The following is a 24676-nucleotide window of genomic DNA, read 5'->3' on the forward strand; positions in this document are numbered from 1 at the left end:
ATCCCACTCTCGTTCTTAATCAGCTTGATGTTCAGAATCACATCAGCTTCTCCCAGATCTTTCATATCAAAACTCTTTGACAAGAAAGACTTGACCTCGTGTATTACTCTCATGTTTGTACCAAAGATCAGAATATCATCCACATACAAACATAGTATAACACCTTCGCCCCCACCATAGCGATAGTAAACACACTTGTTAGCCTCATTGACAACAAAGCCTACAGAAGTTAAAGTTCTGTCAAACTTCTCATGCCATTGCTTAGGTGCTTGTTTCAGGCCATATAAAGATTTCAGCAACTTGCACACCTTTCTTTCTTCACCTTTTACTACAAACCCATCAGGCTGATCCATATAGATTTCCTCTTCCAACTCTCCATTAAGGAAAGCTGTCTTTACGTCCATTTGATGAACGATAAGACCATAGGAGGCAGCCATGGATAGTAGTACTCGAATGGTGGTAAGTCTAGCGACAGGTGAATAGGTGTCGAAGTAATCTTCGCCTTCTCTCTGTGTGTAGCCTTTCGCTACAATCCGCGCCTTGTACTTTTCAATAGTACCATCAGGTCTTAGCTTCTTCTTGAACACCCATTTGCAGCCCACAGGCTTGCATCCATGGGGTCGTTCTGATAGCTCCCAAGTTCCATTAGAAAGGATCGAGTCCATCTCGTTATGGACAGCTTCTTTCCAGTCATCTGCATCTGGAGATGCATATGCCTCTGCAATGGACGTGGGAGTATCATCCACAAGGTACACAATGAAATCATCACCAAAGGATTTTTCAATCCTTCGTCTCTTGCTCCGTTTAGGAGCTTCATTGTCATCATTCTCAGTAACATTCTCATGTGATTGTTCAAAATACTCATTAGATGTACTGGACTCAGGAATTATCTCAGTAGAAATTCTAGCAATGCTATGCATATCTTCATAGGAAACATATTCTCAAAAAATGTTGCATCACGAGATTCCATAATAGTATCAACATGCATATCAGGTACCTCGGATTGAACTACTAAAAATCTATATCCTACACTCTGAGGAGCATAACCTAGAAAGATACAATCTACTGTCTTTGGTCCAAGTTTGCGCTTCTTAGTAATTGGAATATTGACTTTCGCCAAACATCACCATGTGCGCAAATACGAAAGTGATGGTTTTCTCCCAGCCCACTCCTCGTAAGGGGTTTTATCTTTATTCTTGTTAGGAACTCTATTCAGGACATGACATGAAGTCAACAAAGCCTCCCCCACCATGCCTTTGATAAACCAAATAGTGGCTAACATGGAATTCACCAAGTCAGTCAGCGTGCGGTTTTTCCTCTCGGCAACCCCGTTTGATTGGGGTGAATAGGGAGGCGTCCTCTCATGAATAATGCCATGTTCCTCACAGAATTCATCAAAGATTTTAGGAAAATATTCGCCACCACGATCCGACCTAAGACGCTTGATCTTTCTCTCTAGTTGATTTTCAACTTCAGCCTTATAAATTTTAAAGTAGTCTAAAGCTTCATCTTTAGTTCGCAACAAATAAACATAGCAAAATCTAGTCGCATCATCAATCAATGTCATGAAATATCTCTTTCCACCTTTTGTCAACACACCATTCATCTCGCATAGATCAGAGTGTATGAGTTCTAGAGGTGCCAAGTTTCTCTCCTCGGCCGCCTTGTGAGGCTTCCGAGGTTGCTTTAATTGCACACAACTATGGTACTTAGAACCTTTGGCAATGGTGAAATTCGGAATTAAACTTAAACTGGATAGCCGAGACATTAAACCAAAATTAATGTGACATAAACGAGAATGCCAAACACTGGTATCATCACTAACATTGCCACATATATGGTTCACAGACTTATTACTGAAATCAGAAAGAGAAAAGCGGAACAAGCCTCCGCACTCATAGCCTTTACCAATAAATTGTCCAAACTTGGAAACAACTACTTTATTTGACTCTAAAACAACCTTAAACCCATCTCTGCATAGAAGGGAGCCGCTAACGAGATTCTTGTTCATAGTAGGGACATGCTGCACGTTCCTCAGCTGCACGATCTTCCCCGAAGTGAACTTCAGATCTACCGTGCCAACACCACGAACAGAAGCATGTGACCCATTCCCCATCAAGACGGAAGAATCCCGGGCGACCTGGTAAGAAGTGAACATGGATTTGTCAGCACACACATGAACATTAGCACTTGTATCAATCCACCAACATGGAGATTGAAATACCAAAAGAACAGTAAAGAGATTACCGTACCCATCAGCATTGCTAGCGGTCACCGTGTTGACTTGCCTCGCCTTTTTCTTGCGGTCTGCCCTCTCTGGACAGTCCTTAGAAAAGTGGCCAGTCTCTCCACATGTAAAGCAGCTCAGATCTGCTTTGTTTATCATCTTCTTCTTCTTGAAGGTTGTAGTCTTCATAGGCTTATTGAAGGAGGGCTTGTTATTCCCTTTATTCTTGATGTAGGGTTTCTTCTGCACCATGTTGGCGCTAGACTGACCCTCTCCTTTCTCAGTATTATCCTTAGCCCGAGCTTTCTCCTCAACATCAAGAGATGCTATCAGATTTTCAACTGATATCTCCTGTCTCTTGTGTTTGAGAGTTGTGGCAAAGTTCCTCCATGAAGGGGGCAACTTAGCGATGATGCATCCAGCCACAAACTTGTCAGGTAAGGCACACTTAAGGAGTTCAAGCTCTTTCGCAATGCAATCGTATCTCATGAGCTTGTTCGACTACGTAACGCTTGTTAACCATCCCGATGTCATGGAAGCTCTCCATGATGTACAACATCATCGTCGCATCGGTTGCAATCGAACTTAGCATTCAGTGCATCCCAGAGCTCTTTACCATCTGTTATGTGCATGTACACATCACACAGACGATCAGCAAGAATACTTAGAACGCATCCGACGAAGAGATTATTGTTTTCCTTGAACTTGTTCTGATCTTGGTCAGATATAGTTCCTTTAGGTAAACCATCAGAAACTTCGAACACTTTCAGATGAGTAAGCCAGAGCATGGCCTTATACTGCCACCTCTTAAAGTGCACACCGGTAAACTTATCCGGCCTCAGTGCATCAGCAAAACCAGCCATTGTTAACTCAGGAAATTGCCTACAGTTAGGTTTTTGGATTGTTGGATAATTAGGCACAATTTCCATGATTAATTCCAGAATATAAAACATGATGGCAGCAACTAGTAACATGTGAAACTCAAACATACTAGATGCATTAATCAACATGAGTAGCAAGAATAAGAACGGTACAAAGATCCATCGCTAAATAGATCGAGATATGTCGCACGTACCGATCTGGTGGAGGTGGCGGTGGAGGTGTAGCAGATGATGTCGCGGCAGTAACGTTGTTGATGACAACGTTGTTGACGACGGGGATGACAGGTCGAAGTAGACGGCGTTGAAGACGACGGTAGGCAGCACCGCCCGACTTGGACGGAAGGCGACCCGTGATGAAGAGCTTGAGCAGTCGCGCAGAGCGCTTCCCAAAAACCTAATTCGCCCTCTCTCGTACAGGATCGCAAGGACGAGTGGTTCCGGAGACCTGCTCTCCCGTTCGTCGATGCACGTCGGCGAGCGGGATGGAGTAGGCTACGATGGCGGCGCAAGCAGAGAGAGGTGGAAACCCTAACTCGTGTATTCAGTATGATTCTGCGGTAGCCGGGCAAGAGATTATATAGGCTCGGGAAACCCTAGGCAACGTGGGCCACGCCCACGTCGCACGAACGTTTCGAGTCGGTTACAGATAGCCCACGATCCGGGAGCGACCCGAACCGACTAACTGCGACGCGTCCGTCTAGGACTCTGTTCGTTTTCCTGAGCTGCAAAAAGTAAGGGACGAGACGAGACGAGCGAGCGAGGAGGAGGAGCGCGCGCGTGTAGCACTCCTATTCTCACTCACTTACTAGTGGTGGAACAACCCACCTTATAAGGTGGTCTAACTTCCTCCCAACTTTCCATGTGGGACTAAACTTCCCACCTCTTGCCACTCCCTAGTGAGCTGCCACCAACTTGGGCTCAAACTCACAAGGCTTCCACTATGTGGGCTTTGAGATTTATAGGAAAATCTGAAATCTAGTATGGGCCACTAAGTGTAGGCCCAATATTTCAACAGTTGGCTGGTAGGATGAAGTTTTGGGAAGGAGAAACTGACATGTGCATGAGTACCTGTCAACCGAGCGCTCGATCTGGCCTATCCCCTTAGAAACAAGATATTAAAACCCCGTTCTTACAAGAAGGTCCAGATAAAAAACAAAAATTGCACATGGGTCCTTTTGGATCCCGATGAGGTCAACGACGAAGACGAGTCGCTGGCGCGCCGTTGCCACCGCTCCTGAAGACGCCTTGGAAAGTCGGAGCGGCCCCTCCACTGCCGGAAAGTCGACGAGCAATGGCTCCAGAGAGCCTGCACCTTGGTCCTTCGACACCGTCGCGAGGTTCACCATCATCTTCCGCTTCAACATCGGCAACCGGATCCACCACCTACTCAGATCCGCCGAGGGCTTGACGAGCTCGAGGTCACCGAAGCACCACGAGCACCAAAACGACGAGCGCCCCGCCACCGAGCTCCGAGGAACCACAATGGCAGAGGGGGAGAGCGCCGCCACCAACCTCCAGCCTGACCGCGCCACCGCCTCCACGACGCCGCCGGAGGAGGACCTAAACGACCCTACACTATGTACAAGCCGCGAATCGGGGATCCCCCCGCCTCCCGCCGCCAGAGCGGCCTATAGAGACGAAGGAATCCCACGATCTCCCGGCGAGCGAGGTGCCTCTTAGGGGTTTTAACTTTTAAGGTTCACGCTCGTCTCGTGTAGTCCAAGTGGCATGCAAGCCACCAAACGTCTGCTAGATGTACACTCAATTCCAACACATAAAATTGTGAAAAAAAAAAGATACTTTTAATGGACTGCGAAAAAAGGCAAAAAAGAAAGTCGTGAGAAGTTATTCTCGAGAACCAAAAATTATCTTTTTCACACAAGTCACGTAAAATGTTATTTTTCGTGAGACTGTGTGCAGACATAGAATGTCCAAATGTACAGCAAGATTTTTTTTTCAGATTTTTTTAAACATTTTAAAATGTGTTTTTTGAACAATTGGTGCATCTACAACTATATTTCCGATGAACTACAAAGAATAAAGATAATCACTTCCTCCGTCCGGAAATAAATTATTCAGAGTAATATTTTCCTCATGCGACCATGCAAACCTACAAGCATAGTAGCAAGCTGGTCCGCCAATGATAAATGAAAATATCAAAATGAATTGATTTCACATATAACTTCTAAAAACTATGTTCCGCATCTCCTTTTTCTGTAAACCTCGATTCAATGCTGAACAAAAAATACTGACATCTTTACCAAGCACATTTTCAGAAGTACATGGAATGGAACAGCCCAAACCAAAGCTAACAAGACTAATTCCACATGTAAGCTCTGCGAAGGAAAAAGAGTGATCGTACAAGCAAAGAGCATCTGATGTAAAATTCTCGAATGGTTCCTCTTGACAACATGACGGCGTGACAGCTTCAGCTTCCAGCCTAGAGCCACAAGGTCAATAACCACGTGCTCCGGAGCGTCTATAGCATAGAGGCTGAACTCCCGCATGCTTAAAGAGAAAGGGCATGTCCATTGTAGCAAGATCGGCCACTGCATTATGGCTACTGCGCCTTACTCTTTGCCAAAGTCTGCGCTGTAGTGGGCACTGGATTCCAACTTCTTGGCATCGTTCAGCTTCCTGACAGCCTGAGACACCAAAAGTTGTGTGTCAGTTCCTGAGTACTAGCATGCTAAGGTACCGATTGCAAGCTTTTAAGAGAGTGTAAGACGGTGCACCTTCATGAAGTCCTCATGAACTACGTAATCCCGCTCTGCACGAATTGCAGACATGCCAGCTTCGGTGCAAACATTCCGAAGATCAGCCCCATTGAAGCCCTGAAGTCAGATGAGTTGAGAATGAGAACTGCGACTTGAACATACATGTGGTAAGAAGGTTATATAAGATATACTCACTTCAGCAAGTTTAACAACCGCTTCATAATCTATTTCCCCATGCTTAGCGATGCCAGCTGCATGAATTTTAAGAACTTCCGTTCTTGACTGTTCGTTTGGTAGTGGAATCTCAATCTTCCTGTCGAGACGTCCAGGACGCAGGAGCGCAGGGTCAAGAACATCAGGTCTGTTTGTCGCCATGATCATCTTGACCTGTTTAAGCAATAACATTAGTGTCAAAAAATTGATACAGCACCAACTATAAGCAATATGTAATGTTCGAAAAGGGAGTCCAAGAAAATATTATGCCAATCAACAGCCAGAAAATTGATAGTACAAGAAAAAGATGAACAATAAATGTAACCTATAAATTCACGAAAAGTGCTTTTAGCACACAAGCTTCAGTGCTCTTGCTCAGTTAAAAAAATTGAAAAATGTTTTTACAAGTTATAAAAAATCATGAAAATAATTCTGTAGATTACCAATGATACATCCCACAATCATGGAAAATCCAAATCCGAAATTCTTTTTATTTTGACCTGGACAAAAATGACAAATTCTGACATGTTTTGGAGATTTGAAAATGACTACTCAGATCTACAATTTTGTCATTTTTGTGTAGCTCAAAATATTAAGTATTTGAAATTGATTTTTTGCCCTTTTGTGGGATACATCATTGACTATGTGTGGATTTTTTTTCAGAATTTTTTACAACTCAAAACTATTATTTTTTATTTTTAAAAAAAAACGAGATCACTGGTGCCCATGTGCACCAAATCTCTGTCCATAAATTCATCTCAGATGCCTTTGCTTAATACTACACAACTACACAACTAAACAAACTAACAAGATTGGACAATCTTGTATAAGTGATGTTATAACAGTAAATCACATGACGATGGCATCACTGTCACTGGTATATTTGACCCAAGAAAACTTTGCACACACATTCAAGCAAGTAAATTACTCCGTACTTCAATCAAATGCATTGCCTTTCCACATGGCACAAAGGTACCTAGAAAAAGTACATAACCAAACTTGATGATAATTAAGTTTACCTTGCCAAGCTCATCAAATCCATCTAATTGGTTAAGAAGCTCCATCAGCGTCCGCTGGATCTCCCGATCGGCACTGGTTCCCTCACTAAATCTTCGCCCACCGATTGCATCGATTTCATCCATGAAGATAATGCATGGCTAGAAATAACAAGTTGAAGAATATGAAACACATTTATGAAGAATGTAACTAAACTAAATGCTGACGTAAGTTAATAAATCATCTCAAAAATGCATTTCTACTGTCATTACAGCAACTCAAATGTTAAGGCAACAATTTCCACTGATTTCATCTTGTCATGCAAAACTGACATTGAGATCTATTGCTTAAAATTTGCTAGTGTGTGGATAGGAATATGATTGGATGACGCAACATCTGGGTCAAAGGAAACTATTAAGCAAGCAAGCTGTGTCTTCCAGATGGAAAGTAAGTTGAAGACCAATTATTTTTGCAAAAGAAAAAAGAAAGACACAGCAAGACTTACTTGGTGATCGCGTGCATAGCCAAACATTTCTCTGATTAAACGAGCACTTTCTCCAATATATTTATCGATTATAGCACTCGACACAATCTGGTTTTCAGGCAATACGTCAGTATTATTCATGTGCAAAAAAATACCAAGTACTAACAATCAAGTGACAATCACACCTTCAAAAAGTTAGCATCGATGTTACTTGCAATAGCCCTCGCTAATAATGTCTTCCCGGTTCCTGGTGGGCCGTAAAGTAGAACACCCTGGAGAAAGTAAAACAAACATACAGTCTCTCAAAATCACAGCATGTATACCTTTACCTCTTCAACTTATATGAATAGTAAAGTGGAGCCAATTGTCAAATTTACCTTTGGAGGCTTAATTCCAACCCTAAGAAACAATTCCGGGTTCATTAAAGGCAGCTCAATTGATTCCCTGAGCTCTCTGATTTGATCAGATAAGCCACCTACAGCAGAGTAACTGACATTGCCTGGATCTTCATGTAGCATGTTATACACTACAGGGTCCACCTGAAAGAAAAGGTTCAATTTTTCATTCCACATCACCAGTCCAATTTTAAATATATCAAGTGTATCCTAAAATAAAACAGGTAACAACTCATGCAGCAACAACAGAAGATGGTCGGCATGCCTAATTATACCTCTCTTGGTAGAGTGCGCATGATTGTTAATGTTGTCATGTCCAGCACAACACGAGTTCCAGAAGTTAATTTCTCCTTGTCCACTTTACTCCGGCAACCAACGACATATCTTGGACCACTGCTAGCCTTAACAATAACTTGAAGAAAACAGGTGTTTCAGCTTTAAGTTGTTATCAATAAAGTAAAGAAAAAAATTACATGTGCATTTTCATGCTGATATGCAAAATAAAACATGGTTTTAAAAGGCGCGCCTAGGTGCTAGGTGACACCAAAATGTCTAGCGCTTAAGCATGCTACGAGCGCGCCTAGGCTTGTGCTTAGGTGAGACACGGAGGCAAATAGGAATTAACGCGTAGTGCTTTTTTGAACCTTGAAATATCAAGTTGGCTCTTTCATAATGCCACAACCAAGACAGAGAATATGGAGACCCTCTCCTATGAGGACCTTCGTAAATTTGCACACCTCAAAAACATTCCACCAAAATTCAAGGTACTAGTACTTACAGATGCCAAACCTTATATCATCCCGTGCTAGAAAACTGAAGATAACCATGTGACATAATTTCTTTTTTCTTTTGTTTTGTTGCATCAGAACATAAAATTTTCATGAATTTTTGTGTATGTACTTAAACCACGATTTTGGGGAATTTTGTAATGAATGTCCTCATCTAAGAGAGCCATTATATTTAACATTCTAGGGCAACTGTCCATTCAAAAATGTATGTCCAAGTACACATATCAATAAGGAAAAGAGAGCCTCTTTACTTACAGCGTTCAGTGTCAAGAGGACGAAGAACCTCTCCTATAATCTGTCCAACACTTTGCAGTGACTTCAAGTCATCTTCAGTCTTTGCATAATCCTTCTTAGCATTTTTAAGGTTTTCCCTCACTGCATAAAGATGAACCATGTGTCAAATAAAAATTCAAACGAAAATAGTATTTCTTTAGCATATAGATGCATGTTTATCGTACAAATCTCATCCAGTATGTATAGTATAACCATGGATCTGCTCTCAGAATAACAAGAGTTGTAAGCTATGCTGAACTTGCCCCCAATATCAAAACAGTTTTGCTAATTACCCCAGTTAGCTGAAATTTCTGTCAATCTGAATCACCTAAAAGTACACATTACTTAGCCTAAACTTCCAGTAACGGACAAATTCTCTATATATTATAGTACTACAGTAGATATGCAAATGCAGTATTAGTTTTTACTTGGGAAAGTGGCCGAGTTTAGGAAATTTCGGATAGCTTATGAACATGCATTCCATGTGCTCAGTGCGATCCCCATCCACCAGTTCCTCGTCTATGCCCCGGACAAGAAGACGTTGCACCTCATCGAAAAGATACAGCGAGGTTTCCTCTGGGCCGGGCGCAACGAGGCCCATGGTGGCAACTGCCAAGTCAACTGGGGCCAGGTTTGTCGCCCCATCGACCGTGGCGGCCTCGGCGTCCTAAACCTAGACAAGGCTGGCATCGCTCTTCGCCTCCGCTGGCTATGGTTCAGTCGAACAGACCCAAGCAGAGCCTGGCAGGGCCTTGACCTGCAATTCTCGGCCGTGGAACGCTCGCTGTTTTTCGCCTCGACGACCATGGTCCTCGGCGACGGGCGCACGGCGCTATTCTGGGAAGACCGCTGGCTGGGCGGACGCTCCATCAGCGAGATTGCTCCCCACCTGTACGCGTGCATCCCCAAACGCAGACGCCGCATCAGGACGATCGCGGATGGCATGCGTGACCACTCCTGGGCGCGCGACATCCACGGCTCGATTGGGATCCCAGAGATTGGCGAGTACCTCCTGCTCTGGCGACAGCTTGAGCCCGTGGAACTGTCCAACCAGGCCGATACCCTCACTTGGAAGTGGAGCGACACCGGAACCTACTCCGCCAAGTCCTGCTACAACGCCATGTTCCAGGGATCAACCCACTGCGGCGCCTGGAAGCTCACCTGGCGCACCTGGGCCCCTCAGCGCGTCAAGTTCTTCCATTGGTTAGCTAACCTCGACCGATGCTGGACAGCCGCACGCCTACAACGCCGGGGACTCCAACACCACCCGCGCTGCCTCCTTTGTGATCAGGAGATGGAGTCCATGCAGCACCTCCTGATAGGATGCTGCTTCTCCCAGCAGGTTTGGTTCGAGGTCTTGGCCTGGCTGCGCGCCACCTGCAACCCCCCAGAACGTGGTGACTCGCTCCAGACTTGGTGGCACAGGGCACATCGGACCTCCCCTACTCTCAGCCGCAAGGGCCTAGCCTCCATTACCCTGCTCATCCCATGGATGCTCTGGAAGCACCGCAACGATTGCGTGTTCAATGGAGCTCAACCCTCCATCAGCACCGTCGTCAACAACATCAAGGAGGAGGCCGCTTTATGGGCAAGGGCTGGAGCGCAGGGGCTACGCCTGATCCTTCCTCAGACCTGGGATGTACACTAGTTTTTTTCCTTTTTTGTTCCCTCCGTGTTGTATCGCCTCTTTGGGGGCATGTAACCGCAAACCTTCTACCTATCCAATGAAATGAAACGCAAAGGCTTTTTGCGTTTTCTCGAAAAAAAAATAGGACTGCATGGAGATCAGTGATCCATGTGCCGGAATCTTAGTTTACTGTCTTTTTCCTTCTCGTTCTTGTTTTGGCTTCCTTTTATTTCTGTTGGGTTTCATATCTAGGCTACCCCACCTTGCTTGGGAAAAAGGCTTTGATGTTGTTGTTATGAACATGCATTCCCATACGTCATTCCAAAATAACCAACAATGTATGCCCAGATAAAGCGCAAATACGGGCCTGTCATAACCTAACTCTCCTATGAAAAACCAATACCCCACAGAATGACCTAACTTTTGATTAGGGCCCACCATGATCATCACAGAAAAATTCATTCTTTTGAACAGCATTTCATTCTGTTTTGGATGTTTTCTACTACATCCGTCCATAAAAGGATGGCGTTTGTTTAAATTTAGGTGTATCTAGACACCATTTAGTGTATAGATACATCTGAATTTAGACAAATTCCTGACATCCTTTTCTGAACGGAGGGAGTACTATGTTTCAAGTGATCGTTTATTTCCCTTCCCTTTTGCTCTGCGCAATACAGTTATCAAAGCGGAGGAAGGGCGGGCAGCAGGTACCACGAGCCCTCTGTTCCACACATCTATCAAGAAGCAAGTGTAGTTCACCGGTTCCACCGAATGCTCCTATCTCTCGGCAAAGATCGTGTGAGTGTGCAGTTATGCTCCCAGTGTCCCGGAGCGAGAAGCCAAGCTTTGCTGTAGGTCGGGACGTGACTCAAGATTTGAGTGCGTCTGTCCGCATGTACTTGGCAGGTAGTCCCGCATAAAACGCAATTCCCAGCTCTGCTAGTTTTCTTAAACCAGGACTGTTTATTTATCCAGCAGGGATATCACGCAAAAAAGGGCCACTTTGAAGTTTGAAGTTGACTTATTCGCTCTGCCAATCGTCGGTCTATCTGCCCTGAAGTGACCAGCCATTCTGGAGGAGCAGTTGATTTAGGCATTTAGCAATTCTCCCTTCAAAATAGCATCCAGCGTCTTTGTTAAAGTATGGAATTCTCACCTAGAGCTGGGGAACTCACGACTCTATTAGAAAGAAGATGCGTAGGCCTTTAGCGCTCATTTCAGGCAACTCTCTCCTTACCGGGGATGCCTGCTCTTACAACCCTGATTGCCCCTTCAAATTAGCCTTATGTAATACATTTTACATAGGATTTCGAGTTAAAGTTGGCTTATCCTTTCTTATCTTAACAATTTCCTATTCATAGTATCAATGATATCTGAGATTCTATCGATTAGTTTGTGTAGAATGCAATAACTGTCTGTCAATCCTAAGTAGCTTAACTATCCTAATAACTGTCTGTCAATCCAGCAGCTTGCCCTACTGTCATCATAAGAAAATGCTGCCAAATCTTTCCGAAATGAGAAAAGGAGGGAAGTTGCGCTACAACTAACTGCTGAAAAACGCAAGATTAGCGCTAAGAAGCGAGGGTCACATTTCTTGAGTATCAAGCTGATTAACATTATAGTAATGAAAGATAGGGACGGCCTCCCAAAAAACCGGCTACGGAACTACCGAGCAAAGGCAAAAAGACAATAAGTAGATACATAAGATCGAGTCTCTTAAAAAATTCATACAATGTTCATGCGAACTTTTGGTACTTTCTAATTTTCTATGACAATGGATAAATAGAAATGGATACATTCCTCTTTCTCTTTCAATCTAGCACATGATTCTTTTATCGATTGAAATCAGTAGCAAACATATTCATTTTCACTGGGCTCACTGGGGAACAATGAACAAAAGAACCTGCAAATATCTCTAGAGTCCGAAAGAGAGCTGCCTCCTAAATAACAATGCGGCAACATGAACTAATGCTTTAATGACTTTTCTTGGTAAAAATGCTTCTGTGACCGCTTCTAAAACCGCGGAAGATAGAAGTTCGCAAATCTACCGAAGGGCCACCAATTATTCCTCATCAAGCAATCAGGGAAGACCAGGAGATGTAAATTTTCCAAGGATTCGACTAACCCCGACAACAACAAAACCCTAAGTCTCACATCGCACTTGCTGGCAGAACTTCAGATCCACATCAAGCAACCAGCGCCCACAGCACCAGATTTAGCGCCGCGAAACAGAATCTACTCTTCACCGAGTGCGCAGGCCAAGTCCCTACACCTTCGACGCCCGATCTAGCACCGGAACGCATCTCTAATTCGAGCGGACTGAGAAAGGAGGCTGGGCGCCTTACCAGTTCCGACGCGCGATTCGAGCTCCCTGCAGTTGAGCAGTTTTTTCCGGTAGTCAGAAATGGCAGTACGACGGCGGGCGGCGGCGGCGTCCTCTCCGTCGGCCATCGCTGCGATCTGTCCCTGAACTTCGCTTCTGTCGCAAGAAGGGAACAAAGCCCCCACAAGTCTCACTGTCTAGTTGCGTAAAACTATCTACTAACCCCTATAACAATGGGAAATTTTATTATTTATCCCTCTTTACTTAGTACCTCTATGAATTGCCTTTTTTTAAAATTTGATCTTACTTTTTTGTCACTCTTTTCTTTACCACTCTATCATTTGCCCTTTGGCAAGCCGGTCCCACATGCTATGACTAAAATACCCTTGTACTCATTTGGCCTGGATAGATCGAGGAGAGCTCGATCCATTCGTTCTCTTATCTTGCTCCCGTTGGCTAGAGGTGCCATGACGGCGGCCGACCCAACCGTCTGGGGGCTAAGGTTTTCGCAAATGATAGAGTGACAAAGAAAAGAGTGGCAAAAAAGTAAGATTAAAGTAAAGAAGGGTAATTCGTATAGGAAAGAAGGGCAAATAATACAATTTTCCTATTTTTTGCGACCGAATACGTAAAGTCCAAGGCCGTAATGTTGTTATGAAAGTGTAATACTTGATTTTGTATGATTGATGAACTGATGTATGTAAGGGGATGTCATGTACGTTGGGAGCTAAAGCGGGTTTTCTACTCCTCCCATAAGTTTGACAACCCTGTGTAACCACGGTATCATCTATACCTAATAATAAAGGAGCTAACGTTTCCTTGGTTTGGTCCGTTGATTGCATTGTCCGTTCGCTTCTTCCGTCGTCCGTCACAGGTTGGTGCGTGCGTCGTCCTATCTGCACACGTTTTCTGCACCGAGCCGATCTCTTACGTGACGCTGAATCGTAAGCAAACAGGACAGAGCCGATCTCCCACATAATGTGGAATCGTTAGCAAGCAGGATTGAGCAGACTCCATGCAAATCAAAACGTTTCCATAAAGTACACGCACCCAGACTCCTCCCCGGTTCTTTTTTTTTCAGATCCTCCTCCCGATCTTGACAAGCTAGGAAACAAACGCGCCCATGACTCCTCATAAAGACTGGTCGATACTCCTCCCTGATCTCGACAAGGAAACCAATGCGCCCGGCCATGATTGCTCCTCATAAGGATCGGCCGATGCCCCCTCCAGGCACCAGGGAACTCTTACGTCGGCGCTAGCGGGCTCGCCTCCTGGCGTCCAAGCGGTGCCCGGGACGATCCGCGGCAGCGCGCCAAGGTCAGCAAACGATGGTCATGGCCTTCAGCATGAAGGTGGCGTTCCTTGAGCACAACGGGATGTCGCAGATGCCCACGAGATCAATACATCGTGTGCAGAGGTCGGTGATGACCATGTCCAGCTCCTTGAGAATGAAGGGGGCATCCCATGAGCAATACCGGATGTCATATCATATGCCGCCGACGCAGGCGCCGTACCGCCCGTACGTGCGCCTACCATGATGGCTGCCTTCTGGCCGTTCGGCTGCGGTGACCGCATGTCAAGGATCATGGCCATCGTGCGGAGGAGCCCCTCGGCTCTTGCAGCGGAGAGGCGGCCGAGGATGAATATGGCCCATGGATCTTTGGGAAGGTTGAGCGCGTTGCCTTGTGTGGATCGGGCGGTGCATGCAGGAGCATCCCGTAGACTGCTGCGACAGGGTACAGCGCTGTCAGCCCCGCTGGAGCTCCTCCGCGTAGAGGCATCGCCGAGGCGCCGCGGGTCATCTATATTTTGGTTGGATGGTTTCGAATTTTCAATGCTCCCTCATGCAGTCGGACACTAGACAGTCGGACTGCAGAATCGTATAGCAGGGTTGGGATCTGACCCTGTTGTATTCCAACTGTACTGCAACTACAGACTTGCGCTGCCTCAACACACATACAACTTCCATCTGCCTGTGCTCGACTACATGTCTACAGCTGTGACAATCAATCCTACTCGGCGAGTTCGTGGCACATAATTGCGAATTCAGGTTGATCAGATATGTCCGCGTGAGTATGGGAAAAGTAATAAAGAAAGGAGAAGTAGGATAAGATTAGGTGTTTACTTTTCATCACGAGGTCAGTCTTACACTTGGTTTAGCATCACGTGGACAGGTAGGCCAATTCAGAATTGGAGCAGATCCTCACAAAGCCGATATATAGCTGGGCTGATGAACTAAATTAACCCCCATGGTGGCCAAATATAACCGCCAACGGCGTGCGTGAGTTCGAGACACCGTTCCTGCACCGCGACGTCGTGTTGTACCATTACAGCATGTGAATTAATTTATGAAGAGGCCGCCGACGAGGGGGCCGGGCCTGTCCCATGCATGTGGACGGCTGGATAAGGGTCGATCGTGTCCCTGCTCATGGAGCTGCATCTAAAGGTATAAACGATGCCCCCCATAGGGGGCCTCACAACGCTTTGAGGTTCTGGCCGTCGGATCTCTCCTCAGAATCGATCTCAGCCGTCCGTTTTTTTACAACATGGTATAAAATCACAGTCAAACCCTAGCCATCCCCAATCCCGTATCATCCTCAGCCTCCAATCCCCTTTTCCTCCTGCCCCCAATCCCCTTCCTCCTCCTCTCGCCGCAGCCGCCACCAACCAGCACCTCCCACCTTGCTCTCCCTCCATTTCTTCCTCTTCCCAGCCCGGCCCCCAACCTGCACGTTGATGTCATCGTCTCCATCGAGCTCTGCCTCCTCGCTTTTCCGTCGGGCACGGAGCAGATGAAGGCGCCAGGTAGATGGCGGGAGCTGCAGGAGAACGTCGTCGTCCTTAGCGCACGGGAGGGGGTGCAGGAAGTGCCGCTGCTGCTGGCCCTCCTCCTCAGCTTCCGTACGTATGCAGGCCAATTCCTCGACTCCGTGGCGAGCAGCAGCCGCAGCATCAGCACGGCTCTGGCTGCACGTTGGAGCAAGTCCAGGTTGATGCGGTTTCATTCCCATCTTCCCACTTCTAAATCATGGATATAGTTGGTGGATTTTTTTCTTTGAGATTACTGTTTTATTTTGGGTTCTGATTTGCTTCCATGTTGTACTGACATGATTTGTTGAATGTTCTCCACCATTTGATGCAGTTAAAAAAAAGCAGTTGATAAAGGCATCGAGTATAAGCACTCCGGCGCCCTCTCTCCATGTTCATGATACCTGACTGGAGTTGGATGTCTTCTGTACTAAGATGGAGCCAAGCAGTCGATTTGGCCAATCCTTGATTTTTGAATTTGTTAATCAGTTTTTTTGCTAACTCAATTTTTAGACTGAGCGCTATTGGTGATTATATTTTCTTTTCATTCTTTCTTTACATGTATTCTGAACTTTTGATCTGGTGGTGTTGTCATGGCCTGTGCTTTCGAAGGCCGACGTACCCGATCCTCCCGGAGATGGCTTAGAGAGGCTGGATAGGTCCACTCTCTTTTGGACGGAGTCTGGTTCCAGCAATGAGTTTGGGCTCTGCTTCCTCGGGCTGCTTGCGCCGCGTTCTTCTGCGTCATCTCCCCGGTCACGGCGGCGCTCTCGTCGTGCATTGCAGGCTCGTGCAGCTATGCGTGGTAGTGGTGTAAGGGGTGGCCGTCGCCTCTACATCACCGCCAGTCTCCTGCAGCTTACCTCAAGTTACCTCAAGTTAGTAGGTTTTACCATGTCATGAACTGGGTTAGTAGGTTTTACCATGTCACTGTCATCTTACCTCAAGTTTATACAGAATTCTGTATTTTTTCAGCAGCTTATCTTCCTTTGTTCCAATGTCAGACAACAACAGTTTGGTAGTACATGGAAATAGTACAGAATATGATGTTTTTTTCGAACTTGGGAGAAATTGCATCGTGCAAAGTTTGTTGATAATTAGTCCAAGCCACTGCCTTTAAAAAGATTTGCTGAACCCAGTCCAGACCATTGCATTTAAAAATATATTAGTTGAGCCCCTTCCACTTTTGTTATATTTTCTTCTCAGACAGTTATACTTGAACAACTATGCACTCTTGATGGCATCCTGATGTGTTTTTGGGTTGTACTGCCTTTTGTTGTTACAACTGTTAATTCTTCTATCTTAGGAGTGGACATTGGGGCGGTGGTAGAGGAATTGTTGTGCTACTTCATTGGCCCCAGATAGTGTAAGTTGTTTAGGTTGATGTCAAATGGTAAAGTTATTATTTCAACTTGATGTCTGGATTGCCACTTGCATGCTTGGTCCCGATATCATTATGGTATGGCATGGTTCTAACTATCCATATTTATCTCAAAAATTTACTCCATCTTTTGCTAAACTATTTTTTCCCATGTATGTGCTTTTAGTTGAAGTAAGGTGATTGGAATGAATTAGTGTCACATTGGTTATGTCACATTGGCATGTTCATTTTGATCCTTGCTCGCCCTCTGAAAATTCTTAATTTCAATTTGTTAAGGTGAAAGAAGTGTGCTAGGCTGCTGGTCTCCTTTTATTTTGACCTTATTTTCCTTTTTGGTTGGATGGCAGTGAAAGAACTATAATTGAAGCATTGAACATGGCCACATTGAATTTACTGAATGTTTATGTTCCAATTGCAGCGAGCAGGTGCTTTCTTCCCCTCCTCAAGATTCTAGAAATATAGTATATAATATATATATACTTTATTAGCTCTATAAATTATAGAACAGTTAATTCCCAACACGAGGAGCACTATATTTCCCGATATGATTCTGCTAGCATACATATGTTTTTAGAATCATCCCTTCTATTATGCATGTTCTAGGTAGATCTCAGTACTAACTACTACTAACTACCGAGAAAAGTTGTTGTTGATGCTGTTACCTCCACCTTAGCAGTCATCATGTGCAATATGCTTTGTTTCATCACAGACTAACACATATTTTCTATAAGTTTTGTCTTTCTGCTTTGGTTACATACTTCATAGGTTGTCGTGATTTCACTTTTGTTACATAATTTGTTTTTATTCTGACAAGGATAACCATCTCTTCTCATTTACTGCATGAAAAGATCAGATAAAAAAAGAAGCATCTCAGATTGACATCCATGAAGTTCAGACATTTCAGGTGAGGACATGCAATCTCCGCCTCCTGCAGTTTTCTTTGGTTTCCTTAACTACATAATACTTGGGTTTTGAGAACAAATTTGTTACGATTACTTGATACAGGTTCATATATATTTTTATATATTTGGTTTGATACTCCATTGTATCCCATATATAGCAGAATTTCAGAGAACGTTGGATAAACCTTTCTGGCATCTCAGCCATCTTGACTAAATGGATTCCAAAATCGCTGAGACCTCAGAAATGACTTTCCTGCGTGGTGCTCCACTTACTCAGCATGGAGAAGCTCGTGTCCACTAGAGGACCTAGCCGCAAAGTATATGCTTCTTACTTCACATACGTCAAGGTACCATATTTTATCTTTGCACTGTTGGGCAAGGATAGATCAGACCTCGTGCTCGGTTGTGCAATAAATATAATTGGAAAAACATATTCTGAGTGCAACAAACGAAATTTCAATGATAATTTTGATTTGACGGTTAAGTTTTCAGTGAAAATATTGGTACGCGCAGAGTTTAAAAACAAGGCTGTAGTGCTTGCTGAACTGATTTTAGCTCAAAGTACAGTGCACGAGCCACCCTCTTAGGAAGCGGATTGACATGTCATCAATGTTTAAAATAGCCAGCTACAGGATATAGCCGCGGTCTCCCAAAACAGCTATAGTTCGGCTATAGCCTGGCTATAGCTGGCTATTTAAGAATTTTGATACCTTTTAGCGGGCTAATGCAGTTAGCTGTACCATGCGGGAAAGGCTATAGCTGGCTATTTTAAACTATGCATGTCATATATCATCTTATGTTCTTGGTGAAATGACAATGGATGGAAGTCTGCTTACAGATAAGTGTACTAATTTTAGGATATTCAGATACTGGTTAGCTCATGGCATTGCTACATATTTTAATGGTTAGTACTTCAGTTCACAATAGTCCGCCTTTTTATTTACATTCTGCACCTGCTGATTTAGTGTTTCGCGAATGGAAATATTAACATAAATTTCTGAACCTTTTTAGGATATGAGCGAAAGAAAATGCTAATTATACTTTTGTAGAGAACAAATTTCTTCATCGCAAGGCCAGATGTTTTCTGTACTATTCTACACAAGCAGATCTCCTGCAGCTGCCTCAGTCCATCTTTGTCCACATCGTCCTCGTATGTGTAGCCACGAGCCTGCATGTTGATCCCAGGTGCATCTCTTTCGATGTCTCTCCTTAGTGTCACACCCACGGTTCAGCGGCGAGGCAGAGCTGACTCAAATAGAGACCAAGAGACTTATATTTTTCGTCCAAATAAGAAACAAAATCCGAGGATGTATGTGTATCATAATAATATTGTAGCAGACCTCACTTCGAAATTGTTTTGTCTGAGAAAAATGCAGACACCCTGCAAATCTGTGTAGTATAAAAGATTAAAAAAATCACTGTCTCATTATTCTTAACGACGCTGTGTAGTAGAAAACATAAAAAATTCTGACTGTCTCATTATTCTTAAGGAGGGATGCTCTTCCATGCTTTTCCTACATTCTGGAGCATCATACATAGTTTTACCTGGAACTTGATTCAGTTTCACGACTAGGAGGTAGCATGGACGCTATAGGCTTCATACATGTTTCAGTGGATGCATGCCATAGAAATTTGCAACTGATGCATTATTCATCATTCTGCATGTTGCTGCCTCTGGTGCTTGCTGGGCTTAGGCTGTGTGTAGATCTGCCGAGTTGCCAAATCATTTGAGATTGTGGAAAGATATGTTTGCCCCATACATGTATATATATAAGTAACTACGTATAGAAAGTTTTATATTGCTTTCCTTGAGCAAAATACTCACTTTCCAGGCTGGCAGGCTCCACTATACGATGAAATGTTCAATTTTTGTTTGTATCTTCCAATTCAGATAATTCACTCTTCAGGTCTAGATATGAATATTTGGTGCCCCCAAGATATTTGACAAATTTATTGTAGACGATTACCAGGCAACAATAGATCTGGTCTATTAACCAGATCCTGGTTTTAAATTATCTCTAAATAGTCATAAACCTGCTACCAGAAGAAAAACCAAATAAATTTAAATCAAATTACTTTTGTGAAACATTGGTGCCTGGAGAAATGAAAATGTTTCGTGGTTGTTACATCTAGGACGTGGTAGTAGATGATTCAGCCTAAAGGCATTGTCCAGCACTAATTTAGGATGGTGAAAAGCCTTGACTTCTCACTTAGCTGATTTCAGAAGCTAAACATGAATTTTACATCAAACATGGCTATTTCCGGTGCTTCTTTTGTAGAAGTTGTTCATGGTATCTTATACTATCTTATTTTCTTACCTATGAGTGATGATCAGCGGTAATTTTATTGGTCCTGTGACATGATCTTCATCTACATCCACACAGCTACTGAAACAACCGTCTTGGTCTTAGAATAGAAACTACAGCCTGAATCAAGATCATGAACCTCTCATATTTATATAAAATCCCTATTTATATGATAAATGACCTGTCTGGTCCTCCATATTTGCAGCTTGATGGCGGGAAATTCATAGGAAGACTCCTCTAAACCCAGGAGCCGAGCTTTTATTAGTGATATTTTTTTAGATCTTTATGTTAATTGTGAAGTTGATTACTTTGTGTTCCTTTGCTTACATGAATATGACCCTATAAATGTTGTGATTTAGCCGTACTTGGGCCCATTGGATTTTTCCTTTTGGAACATGCAATGGAACAATATATTACAACATGCTGCTTAACTTTTTTCCATTTGTTATCTACAATAGTTATATCATGGTATTGTGTAGTCTAAATAAGATTGATGTTCAGACTATTCCGATAAGCAGGATGCCGAAATTCTAAAATCCAGGTGACACGCAACAAGCTGCCTTGACTAATTATAGAACTATCTGCTTTTGTTTACCGAGCTTTCATTTTCATCAGTTTTGTTGTCAAACATGTAGAGAGTTTTTGTTTACGAGCTTCTACTGCCTTACAGCGGTGTTTCCTCTTGTTGATGCAAGGCATAATAGATTTATATTTTCTTTGTATTGTGACTTCTAAAGACCATGCTGTGACAATTGCATTGCCTATGTAGACCATGATGCAAGCTTGTCTCATCTGAACATTTGATTTATTTGTGAGAGAAGTTATTTCATTAATTCTATCATTTAAATTTGTAGTGACTGTACATACAATTCTATTTGGAAGATATGTTTTCTGTTTTTCTTTTGATAGGTATCAGATGAGAAAAGTATTTGTTAGCTTGAGTACCTTTTCTCTTTACATGGCTTAACCTTATATTTTTCCCGTAAAGAGTAACGACATAAGAAAATATTGATGCACAACTTCATCTGACCTTGCTCAGTTAAGAAACTTACGAATATGCCTAAAAGTAGCTCGGACAAGAACGGATTATTTGTAGTGACTGTATATACAATTCTATTTGGAAGCCTGTATCTGCTTGATATCTTCTTCCTTTTAGAATTATTTTTAATGTTTGTATTACTGGTGGCTGCTAATTTATTATGTGAGGTAGCTATTTTCTGTTATTGTAAATGTAAAGAATGAACCCCATGTTCTAGAGAAAATAGAATCGTGTGTATCAAATCTGAAACACCGTGAAGGATTTAGGATTAGAATTATAGTCTCTCCACACATGTTTTGCTACATATCTAAACTTGAATAAACTGATAGCAGATGTTCAGCTGGACTTTATTGTAGAAAATAGACGTTCACTGCTGATTTTTTTACATGCTCAATCTTATTTGGTGCCTTACTCCCAATTCCATTTCTTAAATGTAGATAACAAACACTATGTTCTAAAAAGTGCAGAGCCATGTGTCTCAAATCTGAAACACGGTGGAAGATTTAGGAGCAGGTTTGTAGTCTCTACAAACATACTGTGATGCATATCTGAAATCAAAGAAGCCACTAACATGTGGTCATCTGAAGTTTGCTTATAGAAAATGAACGTTTGCTACTACTTTATTTACTTGCTCAAGCTTTCTTGCTTGATTACTCCAGCTTCTCTTTCCTTTTGTACTCCTCATGTGCCTATGCAAAAGGTTGGACGCACGATATATGTGTTATTTGGTACCTATATTCTGTTTCTTTTTTATAGATGGAAATCCTAGCGATTCTCACTTAGTATATTCAGTTCCAAATAAGAAAATGTATAGTGAGTACCCTGTTCATTGGCTGTTGTTTCATAATAAGTTTTTTAACAGACATAACTTGGCCATTCGGCAAACTGTTAATGATAACACATGTATGTTATGTTTCGAGTTTGAAAGTGTGAATCATCTATTTTTTTGAATGTGATATTGGTAAGACTCTTTGGTTAATTTTTTTTGACACCTTGCAGTTTGACCAGAGAAATGATCCAAGATACTCTATTTTCTCTAAATGGGGACAAACAGGAATGTATTATTTGCTAGAAGAATTGGTGTTGTATAGATGAATCTCTCGCTGACTTATATTATTTAGTACATGTTATAATTTGATATGTCTGGGTGGAAGCATTTTATCAAGATTGGTTCCTCCTTTAAAGATTTCACTTGCAAAGGAGGCATGGGCCAGGTAAAATCCCAAACTCTATCTATTGGCTTATAAAGTAGTTGCTTTGTATTGAAGAACCACTCACTTTCACTAGTTTGTAGATGGATTAAAGAGGTGGCTAGCTATTCATGTGTTGAATATATCCCTCTCCTTTTATAAAACACAAAGACAATTGTAACACTATAGACAAGCATTTAGATGCTTGCAGCTTGATACGATGTATCAAGTAAACAAAGTAGCTTTGATTCTTCTTTCAGCTATGCTTACTTCTAGACTACTCCATAGAATTAAAAAAACTAATGCTGAAACTATTTGCACTCTTTGTTTTAGGCAATCCGAACAAGGTTGGAGCCAGGTCACAAATTGTATTTACTGTTTGATTTTTCGATATAGAAATTCAGTGTCCAAGTTTGCAATTTTAGTGACAATGATGCAATAAATATGTTTTATTTATGGTTGCCTTACTGAGCTATTTGTATAGTACACCATCTTATCTTGATTTACTCAGTTACACACATCATGATTTCATAGTTGTTGTAACCTTTAAATTTTGCTAGATTCAGGCTTTGTCACACATCATTCAAGGTTTGCAGATTTTATCAGTAGCTTATAGCTACGCAATCATTCGGTCTGTGCGTGGAAATTAGACTCGGATTTAAGTACTTGCACTTTTTACCGGATTATGTTTGCCATGTCCAAGTGTGTTGCTACTTGCAAAGTTAAGTGTCTGTCTCACACTAAGCGTACTGTTGTGTACAGGTGATTTGATGCCTAATTATGCATACGATTTTCCATGAAGATGTTATCTTCTCTCATGGTCAGATTAGGTGTATTGCATTATATCAGCTATGTTTAAGTTGTTCTTGATGCTACATGCTAATCATCCATTTCAATAAAGGGAGCAATTTTACCCACCCGAGCTACACTGCCAGGGATCAGTTATGGACCCTTGCTCAGGTAAACCCTTAAGAGTGCATTGCTTCCTAGATTAACTTGTTCTTACCATATTATATGAACACTCACTTGCCTAGCCAACATTTTTCTCATGTACTAATGTTGTTGTCTTAGATGTAAAAACTTTATTTATTGTAACTAACTAATTTTCGTTGTGCACTAATGAATATACCTCACATTTACTATATCTATGTTTTCCATTCCTAAAAATGTGGAGTTGGTAAATAGTTTGACTTCACATGAGCTTGTCTTATAAGGTTAAGCTCATGTTAAAACTCAATTGTCTACTCAGTAACATATTTTGGTGTAGTTGCATGTCTTTATTGGTTATAGTAGAAAACAAATCGTAGGTTCATCACATTTGGTTTTTCTGGTCAAATTGTGCTATTAGAATTATGGTTACTTCTCAAGGTCTGTTTATAGATCATTTAAAATTCATTCTCTATCTACCGCTTGGACTTATGTTATTTACATATTGAGGCAATTACACCACTACATGGCTTTTTTGCTTTTCTCTACAATTTACAGTAACAAACCTTTGAACAAAAAACATGATTAGGCCGGGTTGTTTTGAATATTTACTCGCGTACTTCCTGTTGTAGGAAACTCACAGGATAATCAGGATCCCTTTTTGAATATTACTCAATCTTATACTAGAAGAACTTGGTGTTTCAAAGGATGAATTCCATCTTGAGCTATGCGAATATATCTAAGTTTGTGTGATTGTTCTGTTTAACACCTTTGCGCTACCAGCAGAGTGTTCTCCTGTGTACCTCGATGTTTTTGTAATAAAGTCAGAAAACTATGAAACAGCACATGATTCTTCATGTGTAAAAGTTGTCACATATGTTGACCTGGCTACAAATACAATCATCAGAAGCTTCCTATGGGTTTTGTCAATAAGCATTTGCTACTCCATTCGAAATTCCGTTTGATTTATCAAAGCTATTATCATTTTCTTGCCTTGATTTTTATCGTCAATATATAAAATGTAAATAGGAACAAATTTCACGGAACCGTGCGCCAAGGCGCACATCTAAATCTAGTGTGAAGAATTCGACAGAGGCTTTGGCGAACTACAGTGATGGTAGGCTCGGCGACGAGACCAAACGTCAGGAAGCAAACGCTGCACATACGATGATACAAGCTGGATTCTCATGGAAAAGAAA

General features: G+C 42.5%; 1 protein-coding gene and 1 long non-coding RNA gene across 2 annotated transcripts; one reads left to right on the forward strand and one right to left on the reverse strand.

The window, feature by feature from the left end:
- Window positions 1-5262: 5262 nt before the first annotated feature.
- Window positions 5263-13129, reverse strand: LOC127307630 (26S proteasome regulatory subunit S10B homolog B). Its single transcript, XM_051338372.2, has 10 exons — window positions 12947-13129; window positions 8957-9076; window positions 8189-8325; window positions 7896-8057; window positions 7704-7790; window positions 7540-7626; window positions 7058-7195; window positions 6021-6212; window positions 5844-5942; window positions 5263-5753 (listed from the first exon to the last, which is right to left on the reverse strand). The coding sequence occupies exons 1-10, from the start codon at window positions 13050-13052 to the stop codon at window positions 5679-5681; spliced, it is 1203 nt and encodes a 400-aa protein (XP_051194332.1). The 5' UTR covers window positions 13053-13129; the 3' UTR covers window positions 5263-5678.
- Window positions 13130-15525: 2396 nt separating this feature from the next.
- On the forward strand, window positions 15526-24419 carry LOC127307631 (uncharacterized). Its single transcript, XR_011746918.1, has 8 exons — window positions 15526-15913; window positions 16067-18017; window positions 18119-19200; window positions 20527-21873; window positions 22360-22574; window positions 23313-23370; window positions 23452-23510; window positions 24110-24419. It is a non-coding gene; the product is annotated as an uncharacterized lncRNA (long non-coding RNA).
- The last annotated feature ends 257 nt before the right edge of the window (window positions 24420-24676 follow it).

The sequence above is a fragment of the Lolium perenne genome, chromosome 6 (genome assembly GCF_019359855.2).
Source record: "Lolium perenne isolate Kyuss_39 chromosome 6, Kyuss_2.0, whole genome shotgun sequence".
Classification (NCBI taxonomy): Eukaryota; Viridiplantae; Streptophyta; class Magnoliopsida; order Poales; family Poaceae; genus Lolium; species Lolium perenne.